This window comes from Trichechus manatus, unplaced genomic scaffold (genome assembly GCF_000243295.1).
Source record: "Trichechus manatus latirostris isolate Lorelei unplaced genomic scaffold, TriManLat1.0 scaffold00015, whole genome shotgun sequence".
NCBI lineage: Eukaryota > Metazoa > Chordata > Mammalia > Sirenia > Trichechidae > Trichechus > Trichechus manatus.
The window spans coordinates 7921790-7933357 of NW_004443951.1; the positions used below are offsets into that span (position 1 = coordinate 7921790).

Here is an 11568-nt window from a genome sequence, read left to right on the forward strand (position 1 = left end):
CAGATATGAAAAAGTTATCTGTACAGCATCTAGCCAGATTCTGCTTTGAGGATGAAGGCAAAGCCCCAGAAAATAATAAAGGATTGTTTTGCTTACTTTGATGGTCATTGTCCCATATAAGTACTTCCCAGTGACTGAAAATGGATAAGAGGCATTGCTAAATTCTCAGATACTATCATAAGAAAGACATCATGATTTGTAAAATAGAGGGTCAGTGAAAAAGAGGAAGACCCTTAATGAGATGGATTGACACAGTGACTGCAACAATGGGCTCAAACAGCTACAATTGTGAGGATGGCTCAAGACCAGGCAGTGTTTCATTCTGTTGTACGTAGGATCGCTATGAGTCAGACTCGACTCAACGGCACCTAACAGCAGCATCATACTATAGTATATGATATAGTATAAATGCATTTCTCAATAACATCTAAATACATAGTCAATAAGATCCAATGATAGCTTTTAACAGACCTGAAATTAAATAGGAAATAGAATAAATAAAAGTGTGTATTTGGATGTTTCTTCACTGATTTTTCAAAGGTGATTTCTACCTCAAAAATGTTTGTGAATTTATAAACTATGGTTCAACCTATGTGACATCAGATGTTTTTTGTATATGTGTTTCTAGGCTCAATAATTTTGGCTGAAATAGCTGAAGACCTAAAGGAATATATCTTTTCCTTTGGTGCACAAGTAATTGTGACTTTCTGTGGAGGTAAAAATACAGGCAACTATCAGAACAGCCTGAAACTCTGCACACCATATAATTCAGGAGATGGAACCTGAAGCTTCTGAGATGTCATCTAAGCCGTGAATCCTCCTTTTGTTGATGCTACAAAGGTCACCTAGATGTATCTAAATACCTCCCAGTAAAGAAGGTACTTGGCAAAGGAGAGATGATGTGAGAGATCCCATGTTTCTCACCCCATTTACCTTTATTCTTGAATTTCAAGTAGATATGAAGGATAGCAATACACATCAGGAAAGGTACAAATTCAAGTACATATTTAAAGAAAACAATCCATCTACTCTGTAAGCCTGAAAAGAATCAAGGAGAAAGAAAATTAGGAAGCCAGGACTTAGGGGATACATTGGAATAACAACAAATACGCTAGATACAGGAAACTTTTCCAAGATCTCATCACCCTGTGTCTATTCAACCTATGTTAGGGCTCAGGTATGAAAGGCAGAATTGTTGGTGAAGATAGAGTCAGGAATTAGAGCTGAGACTGGGCTCAGGGTCTTTGGGCTAAGGATAGAGCAAGGCCAGTAAGGTCAATCTCCTCCTACTTCTTTCCACACTGTCTAGCATGCGATCAGCCTGGAAAGAAGTGCTTCAGACAGTAGCGCCCTGGTCATTATAACCTTGTCTAAATGGTAAAGGGTCTAGAGTTTATAGGACAAGCCAAGTGGAAGGTCTGGGGACCTCTGAGTTAACTAAGAGGACAAATGTGCCTTGGAACCTAAGAACTTCAAAGATGAAATGATCTTCAGAAATAATGCAAAGATCTGCTCTACAGCATTCTTGTTATTTAACCATTCAACCTTTACTTGAATACGCATATTCCTGGGAGCTTACTACAGTGTGAGAAAGATCATTCCAAGACTGGACAACTTTTCTCATTAAACCATATTTGACATATCATGTGGAAAACAATCAAATAACTCTAAATAATTGGCATGAAGTGAAAAATATACAGGAAAGACCCTTTTTTTAAAAAAAAAGATCTCAAATACCTATTGTGAGGAAGTAAGAGCAAACTTAATAACTGTCATCCTAAAATTATCAGTGGGAAATTTCCAAAGGAAGAACTTTCTCACATCACACTACAAGGAAGTTCCAGGAGGGCAAACTTTTGGTTTCCCCATCTTGCCCTATTGCCAGTATCTAGAACAGTGTCTAGCATCTAGGAGATGCTCAATATATATCTTTTAGAATTAAAAAATAATTAAGTCAAGTTGTATAATGAGTCAGTGACCTTCCCATCACTGCAAGTATGCAAGCATGGTCCTATTACCATATAACATGAAGGAAAGGATGATGGTTAGAGCAAAAAATTAGGTATTAGAAACTTCCGGGCTCCAATCCAGGCTCTACAGTTATAGGCTATCTGAACTTGAGAAATTCATTTAAAAACTCTGATGCTTAATTTCTTCATATAAAAAAATTGTGATAATAATTGGCATTAGTTTGCTTTCTTTTCTTAAATTCTTGAGGTGAAGTTTTAGATCATTTCTTCAGCCTTTTATATCTAATTGTATGTATTTGAGGCTGTACATTTGCTGTTGATTGAGTTGTCTCCCACTAATTTCAGTATGCTGTGATTTCACTATCATTCAGCTAAAAATATTTTCTAATATTCATTATAGTTTCTTCTTTGGCCTAGGGGTCTTAGAAGTGTATTTTCTGATTTTTAATGTAATCTTTTTTATTTGTCTCTTTGACATTAATTTATAGCTTAATTCCACTATGGTCAGAGAATATACCCCATATGATTTCAAACTTTTGTAATTTGTTGAGACTTTCTTCATCATTCTCTAGTAAATCTTTCATGAGATTTACTGTGAAAAAAAGCTATGTATCCCAGACCTGGTCAAGTGTTTCTAAACATGAGAAATCTCATGTTTATCCAATAATATTTGTTCTTTTGTGAGTCTTTCTCTCTGAAAGATTTAGAATCTTTTTTTTTTATCCCTGCTATCCTAAAACTGGAAACCCTGATGGTGTAGTGGTGACGTAGTTTGGCTACTAACCAAAAGGTCAGCAGTTCAAATCCACCAGGTGCTCCTTGGAAATCCTGTGGGCCAGTTCTACTTTGTCCTACAGGGTTGCTATGAGTCGAATGACTCGATGGCAATGGGTTTGGGTTTTTTGGTTTTCATCCTAAAACTTTATATGTCTAATTGTCTTGTTCTTATTTTTCATTTATTTCACTTGGTCATTTCATTTCCAAAATTTCTTTCTTCTTCTACTCTGATAAATTCTTTATTCATTTTTAATTTTGAATGATTTTCCCACTTGATTTTTCCTCTTATCTTTTTGGAACATCTATTTGTCAGATGTCAAACCTCCTAGATTTATGCACAATTCTGATTTTCTTTGCTTCTCATATTTTTCACTGTATTTTTTTTCTTCTGTATTTTGGAAGATTTTCTTGACTTTATCTTCCCAATTTCCTATTAAATTTTTTATAACCAAAATTTTAATATCAAGGATTTGTTCTGATTCATTAATCTTTGTCAGCATGTTGCCTTTTTCAGTGTTACTGTGGGGGGGGGGGAGTCATTTTATGTTTGGTTTTGTATCCCTGTTCTCTAAATTCATTTCTTTTTAAAAAATGGTTTATGTCTTTTAATCTTGTTTTCTCTCCTTCATGTTGCAGACTTTTCTCAAGTATTTTGTTATCATTTTCACCAACTTATATTAAAGAATGAAAAAAAAGAAAGACTTAGTCACAGCTCTGTTAGTCTAATGAGGTTTATGGACTGTCAGACTTTATCAGCTACCAAGGAACAAGCCATTTCTTTAAAGCACCCTCCCCAAAATAATTGTACCAGGATGTGGAGGGCTTTACTTAAGTACGCAATAGCTACACTTGCTACCCTAAACTTCCCCATATGACTTGTTCAATATCTTTTCAAAGAAACCTCTGCATTGTTTTGTATTGTTGGCTTATTTATTTGTAATCTGTTTGACTGGTTGGCTTTCGCCAGGGAATAAATACTGTCTAAAGGCCATTTTGGAGCCCTGGTGACTCAGTGGTTAAGAGTTTGCCTGTTAACCAAAAGGATGGCAGTTCAAATCCACCAGCTGCTCCTTGGAAACCCTATAGGGCTGTTCTACTATGACCTATAGGGTTGGAGTATGTTGCGATCAACTCGATGGCAATGGGTTTTTGTTTTAAAGGCCATTTTGGGCATGGGGGTGGGGAAGTTGAAGTTGACTATTGCATGTACAGAGCTTCAACTAATCCCCCTGTTTCCTCCCCCATTTTTCACTCCTATTTTTTATTGGGCAAGCCTTTCTAGGATTTTTCAAGGAAGCAAACTACCTCTAGTTGAGCTTCCTTGGAATCAAGAAAGCAGGTAAAGACATGGTTCCTTCTAGTTGTTCAGATTTCAGTTCCAATGTCACCTCAGGAAAGTCTGCCATGACCACCCTCTCTGAAGTACCTCTACCTCTAATTACTCGGTAGCATAGTTCCCTGTTTTGTCATCCTCTTAGCATTTATCATGAATTAAAATGCTCTTGTTCATTTGTTTATTGTTTATTTCTCCTACTAAAATGTAAGTTCAAGAGCAGGAATCTTATTCATAGCTATATCCTCAGTGCCTCTACCAATACCTGTAACATGAGAAGTGCCCAGATATTTGTTGAATAGTTATAAGGCACGGGGCAGGGTGGGGAGAAAGAGAGATGTTCCAGCCCCAGCTCAATTCAACAAGCCCAGACTCAGCCACACTCCCAGAACATTTCCTCATCCAAAACTCAAATTCACTTGTCCCTACCCAAGTCTAGAGAATCTAGGACATAATATCTCTTCGACCAACCCTCCCCTCAACTCTGTTTTCTATCCTCCTAGTTTGTTGTTGTCACATCTCTTTGGTATATTTCAGATTCACTGTTTTACAACACCTCCCAAAATACAATGTTTATGACTGTGATCATGATCTTGCCTTATCATCATCCTGTCTACCTATCCATGTTTCAGAAAAATAGATAAGAAAAAACTTTAGTAAGAAATACAGAATTGAAGAAGACAGATTTGCTCTGTCTGTCACTTGAGACAATACTAGGACTTCGCCCCAGGGCAGAGCTTTGCAAGGACCACGTCACTTCATTGATTCATAGTCCAAGGCCTGACTCTGCAACGATCCAGAGAAGGAAGTCACTCTGGTATTAGGAGTGTCTCAAGGACGTCTGTGTTGTCAGCATCAAATATGTCGACTACAGGATACCAGGCTGGTAGTTCAACCTCAAATCCTTTATAGGCTGAGAGGAGATAAAAAGAATCAACTAATAAATACAATAAAAACTTGTTTATCCTCTGGTATTTTATTAACCATAGTGGACACCCTTACATGGAGAAACAGGACAAAGAGAAGTTGGACATTGGATGGAGCCACTGGCTGAATTCTTGTAAAGCGAAGCTGTAGAAGTACCTATAGAAGTACGTGAGCGCCATCTAGAGGTAAATCTAGTACTGCAGCATTTTTAAAGGTGCTCCTACAAAGGAGGTCAGAGAATTTGCTCCTGGAGACCGGTAGGTGATGGGAAACCTAATCATCACAGCCGGATGAATCTTGCCCTGTGGTCAACGGCTGGCAGTCAGCACTTTTTATACATCCTGGGCTAAAATCTGCCTCTGCCTTCTCTGACTATTGCAGAGTACAGTGACTGCCCCTTCTCTGACAACCCCTAGTATATATTTTTTATCATTTAGTCAGTCCCAACTCAACACTTCCTATCTTCAACAAACATTTTTTAACTTATTCTTAGTGCCAAACTGCTCAGCAGTAGGACTCTGCTCACTCACGAGTTAGTCCCTGGCCTGGAAGGGACACTGACTGGCCCCTTTATATTATACAATGGAAAACAAGTGAGTTTAGGAGTCAGGAAAAAAAAAAAACGAACCCGTTGCTATCGAATTGATTCCGACTCATAGCAACCCTAGAGGACAAATGGAACTGCCCCATAGAGTTTCCAAGGAGCTGCCAGTGGATTCAAACTGCCAACCTTTCGGTTAGCAGCTACAGCTGTTAACCGCTCTGCCACATGGGTTTCCTTAGAATGAAGTCAGAGAGATGTACTGACGAATCCTGGCTTTCACTTATGAGGGGTGCCAGTGACTGACTTTGGCCAAATTATTCCACTTCTCTGAGATTTAATTTCCTAGTTTGTTAAATGGAATGATAATACCTACATTATGGTCTTATGGTGGTGTTGTTCTTGTTAATTGTCATCAGGCTTAACCCGACTCATGGTCCCTACGTGTTACAGAGCAGAACTGCTTCATGGGGTTTTCTTGGCTGTAATCTCAGTGGAAGCAGATCTCCAGGCCTTTTCTTCCACAATACATCTGGGTATATGTAAATCACCTTTAGGTTAGAGTGAGTGCAAACCATTTGTGCCACAGGGACCTGGTCTTATGGTAAGGATTAGCAATGCCTAGAGCAAACAAGATGCTAAGAAAATGTTAGTTTTTACTATATTATGATAATAATAAAAATCATAACTGTGAAATTAACTTTCCTACCTTGCAAAATTGTTGTAAAGATAAATTTATGTATGTGTATATACGGTAGGCTGCTAGAGGCCTCTATCTGACAAACATCGTAAGTTTTCTCACCTTGCAGTAAATCTTCTTTGATTTTTCTCTGAACACTTGAGTTGCAGCTTTTAGTTATTGCAATAAAAGGCCAAGAAGGTACACGGTGAGATGTGAAATAAGTGTAACAGGGTTTGTTTGTTTGTTTTTTTTTTGTACTTTAGATGAAGTTAGTACACATTGTTTTAAGACATTGGTTAACAATTCCACAACATGTCAACACTCTCCCTTCTCGACCTTGGGTTCCCTATTACCAGCTTTCCTGTCCCCTCCTGACTTTTAGTGCTTGTCCTGGGCTGTTGTGCCCCATTAGTCTCATTTTGTTTTATGGGCCTATCTAATCTTTGGCTGCAGGGTGAACCTCGGGAGTGACTTCATTACTGAGGTAAAAGGGTGTCCAGGGGCCATATTCTAGGGGTTTCTCTAGTCTCTGTCAGGCCAGTAAGTCTGGTCTCCTTTGTGAGTTAGAATTTTGTTCTATGTTTTTCTCCAGCTCTGTCTGGGACCCTCTGTTGTGATCCCGGTCAGAGCAGTCAGTGGTGGTAGCTGGGCACCATGTAGTCGCACTGGTCTCAGTCTGGTGGAGGCCATGGTAGTTATGGTCCATTAGTCCTTTGGACTAATCTTTCAAATAGGTGTAACAGGGTTTTTTGAAGTGTACAAAGGTGGTCCTTCACAAAACCTTTCAGGATCTGGCCACTTGGGAGAAGCAGCTAAATTTGTAAGAGGTCAAAGAATCTCTAAGAGGAATCCCAAAGCCAATCTCTTCCCTTCTGACTGTCCACAGATTAGAATCTTTCTAACAGATTGAGTATATTTGGAAGCATCACTAAACTCTCTTTAGCACACAATGTTCTCGGAAAACTCAAGGTAGATAAATATTATGGGCAGGTAGGTCTCCAACAATTAAATAAGAAGTAGAAGCAAAGTGGCCTTTCTCTAATACCTTGAGCTGGTGAAGGAGGTCATTCAAGCTATACATATACAGCATTGCATCTGGTATATAGTAGCACTCAATCAATAGTGGTTCTTGTTACTGATATTATTGTTCCACGTGGTTTCTTGCTAATCCAAGCCAGAGCCTATGTCATCTGGAAGCAGCCTCATCTGGGCCCAGTTAGCAGCCTCTTGGTGAATGCTTGCTCAGTGGTGAGCCAGCCTCCTGCCAGAACAAGCTGCGAGACAGGGTGGCCAGGCACGGCTGCCAGGCACAGACACAGCTGGGCATTCTAACATGCTCTTCACATACTTCCTCCTTTCCGCGCATTGCTTTCCCCAGCAGGGAGATGTTAAAGAAATGCCCCAAAATAATGCTTGCCCTTCCAATATTTCTAATAAGAACAAGTAGCTCTAAGTGGCAAATCCGAAGAGCAGCTACAGATTGTTTTTCCTTCTCCCCACCAGCTTCCATCAGTGTTATATTTCTTCCACAGGTCACTGTAGAATGCAGGGAGAACAAACAGAGAAGGGAATGAAGCAATAGTTCCTGTGAGTGTGACGAAGTCCAGAGGCCTCAAATCCTCTCTTGAGTGTGTTGCCCTTTCTCTCCCAGTGGGCTTCCCATGTTTGCTACATGAATAATGCACTTTTAAGTACTGAGACAACACAATAGTAACCTTAACAAAATGGCAATTCTAAGGTAAACTGCCATTACTAATTTACATTTCAATAGCACAGCTTTCTTTACAGTGTACCCTTAATTACATTAGAGGCATGGGGGATAAATCATATTCCCATTGTCTATTATTGGGGTCACCTTAGGATACAAACATAGAGATCTATCTTTAGGTTTATTGGTGAGAAATCTCAGCCCATTGTTTTAATGGTGAAATAACATTATCTACTACCACAGGATACAAATTAAATTTAGTGAAATGCCTGGAAAACAATCTCTGAATCACAGCCAATGGGAACTTTAAGGGCTCAGAAATATAACCCAAGCCTTTCCCAGCCATAGCAGTACACTGGAGCCACCTGGGAAATGTTTGAAAAACAGCAGTGCACAGGCCCCACCTCGGACGATTTAAATCAGGATCTCGGGGGCTGGGGCCCAGTTATCAGGATTTTTAAAAACTCCCCAGGTGGTTAACAAGTGCAGCTTAGAATGAGCACAACTGATATAAATCAACCCCATGATTTCACAGGCAGGAGCCTTGAGGCCCCTTCAGTGAAGGGTAACTTGCACAGAATTCCCAGGGGTGACTGGTAGAGCCGGGTCTAGAACCCTGGGTTCTGCCCCAGGCAGTGCTCTGCCTACCTGGCTGCAATGCTGTAGAACCTCTGAGCACTAGTTCCCTCTTCACCTGAAGGCCCACCCCTGCCTCCACGTCTCTACCTCACTCAATAATTCATCAAACTTGTATTGAACACCTACTGTGTGCCAGAAGACCCTATTCTGGAATATCCGCCAACCTCTTAGGTCTGCCAAGCCTTTTCCATTGCAGTGATTTTCTTAAGAATTCCTAAAAGTCATGGTCTCCTCCAAGCAGCATCTTCTGACAAATCTAACCACGAGAGGGCGCCCAGCGTCCCACTCTTTTTTGTACAAACCCACAGGTTGGACTGGCAGAGGGCAGCGGGCTGCAGCAAGCAAGCCCTCCAGGGCAGTGGTGAAGGCTTTAACAAATCACCTCTGAGCAACCTTGCAGGCGTCAGATGCTAGGCTGCCCACCTGGATAGAGCAGGCTTTGTAACCAGGCATGCCCGGGGCCTTACTGACTGATAGTTCAGCTCAGACTATAGTAAAACCGAGCTAACAGTAGTACTTACCCCAGAAAGTTGTGTGAGGATTAAATGGGGCCAAGTATGGAAGTGTGCCTGGAACTAAGTGCTCAATAAATGGTGGATTCCATTATCCAACACCTCCTCTCCTTCCTCCCCTCCCCTCTTTCCTTCACCCTCATCCTATTCCCTTTCCTTTTCCTAATAAACCAAATAACGCAGGGAAAGCCTGAGTCGCGGAGTATGTGTGGGTAGGAATTCATTCTGCAGCCTCTCCTGTAAGGCTGTCCTATAAAGTTTAAACTGCAAACTCTACATTCCTCCACTGATGAGCAAAGCGCTACCTCGCACGGCGCTGTTCTTCATCAACGCTTCCACCAGATAGTTCCCCAATCGGAGAATCTGAGACAGCAGCCCAAGCCGAGCTCCAGGGTCATCACCTGCCCCTTCCCCAAGCCCTCCCTGACTGCCCAGCCCTGCTGACTAGCAGTCCTCAGGCCTCTGCGGAACACTCCCAGGTTTATGACTCACTGCCTCACAAAGCAGCCCATTGTCAGAAAACCTTTCCCCCTTCTGAGCTAAAACTTGGCTCCCCACCATTGCTTCTGCCTTTGGCCTTCAGAGATTTGGAGTCAAAGCTACATCTCCCTGAGTCCTCTCTCCTTCAGTTTCAACCAACTACCAATCCTCTCCGTTTTAGCAAATTCTCCCTCAGTTTTTGGTTCCCATGCCTGAAGATATGTGTTCAATGTGGTCTGACCAGGGCTGAGGGCAAGGGGGACCCTCATATGCCATAATCTGAATACTGTACCCTTGTCACTGCTGCCTGAGACTGTACAAACCTGGGAGCAAAATAGGTTAGCCTGTTATTTCCATTAACCTTGAGGCCACCTCCAGTTCCGTATTGTTTTCGCATACATGGTACAAGAGATTGAGGTCCCTAAGACTAGATATTTATAGTTGGGGATTGGGGCAGAAAATGAGACCAATTCCACCAGAGGAGCCCGCCCCTACTGTCCCATTTCCCTCTCCCCTACCCCTGCTCGCAACACACAGATTGGTTTCTGTTATCCAATACACACAGATAGAGCTTAGCTCTCTCAACCTCAAAAATCAGTTATTAAAAGATACTACTATTGGATTTTTTCCTGGCAAATGCAAACCAGTTCCCAAACTAAAAGTCACTTTCCCACTCTCAGCCTGGCACCCCCAGAATTGGTTTTGACCAGTAGATGGAGTGACTGATCCCTCCCAGGGATATAAGTGAGAACAAGCCTTTCATGCTGATGTACACATCCCTTCCCTCCTTCCTTCCTCTTTTCGCTTATCTTCTTCCCAACTCACACACACACACACACACTCACACACACTCACACACACACACTCACACACACACACACTCACACTCACATGCATGCATGCACACATACACACACACGCACGCATGCACACATACACACACACACATGCTCATGCAAGTACACACACACACACTCTTTCCCACTGCCTTACTGCCTAGCTCCAGAGAGAGAAAAATCTCTTTAAGTCCAGGGATTGTCCCTGTCTCATCCCTGTGTCCCCAGTAAAGGGCCTGGCACCCAGTACGTTCTCAATAAATGTTTGCTGACCTGAATAGAGCCACCCGGGTGTGGATTCAGGCTACTGCTTAGAGCAGCAATGAAAAAAATTGAGCCTTGTATGGATTTCCTGCTGATTAAATCCTGCATAAAAAGTTTCTAACTAGAAGATTTTAAATTGTTAAAACATTTCTGTGAGACCCTCCACCCTTCCTTTCCCACAAAGCTCAGACTCCATTGTGGCCTCCAGTGACGTGGCCTCTTATCTCTTGGCTGCAGCCTCTTGGAGAGAGTACAAGGCAATTTTTCGGAAAGTTTCAAGCTCTTCAAGCTCCTTCTCATAAGTCCCCAAGAAACCTGGGCTCCTGGGGGCCCCCTTATCAGACAGTATCTGCCTCACTGGCAGTTCTTTAGTCCAAGGTTTCCCTGAACAGGATTGTAACCCAGGCTTGCCCAACTCCAGAGCTTTGGCTCAAAACCTCTGTGCCGCACAGCCTCCAGCACCGTCAGAATTAGAGTCCCCCAGTATGACGAAAGCAAATGTCGCAGCCAGGCTGGCAGCCGTGTGCTAGAGTGGGAAGAGCCGTGGGAAGAGTTAAACCCAGTTTCAAGAGGAGGCAATTATAGCTGTCAGTCAGAAAAACCTCAGAGGCTGGATGACTATTTGTAAGCAAATTTATTAACTCATTCATTCCTAGAAAAGAGGTGTTATGAGGAATGGTCAAAAGCAAAGTTTCTAGAATCAAATAGATCTGGGCTTAAATCTTGACTCTGCCACTGAAAAGCTGCATAACATTGGGCAAGTCACCTGAACTTCCTTACTTTCACTCAACTGTAAAATCGAGAATAATTTATCCTTATTTCAAAGATTGTTGTGAAGACTAAATGAAATAACGAATATAAGGTAGTTATCTAATCCTTACAAAAGTCTTACAAGACAG

The 11568-nt window shown here is 41.6% G+C and overlaps 1 protein-coding gene across 1 annotated transcript in view; it reads left to right on the forward strand.

Annotated features, from left to right (window-relative positions):
• Nucleotides 1-11297, forward strand: part of LOC101350280 (selection and upkeep of intraepithelial T-cells protein 8-like) — a 111466-nt gene extending 100169 nt beyond the window's left edge. Inside the window, 1 exon segment of the mRNA XM_012554221.1 lies at nucleotides 11122-11297. Within this exon segment, the coding sequence (XP_012409675.1) occupies nucleotides 11122-11297 (176 nt within the window).
• The last annotated feature ends 271 nt before the right edge of the window (nucleotides 11298-11568 follow it).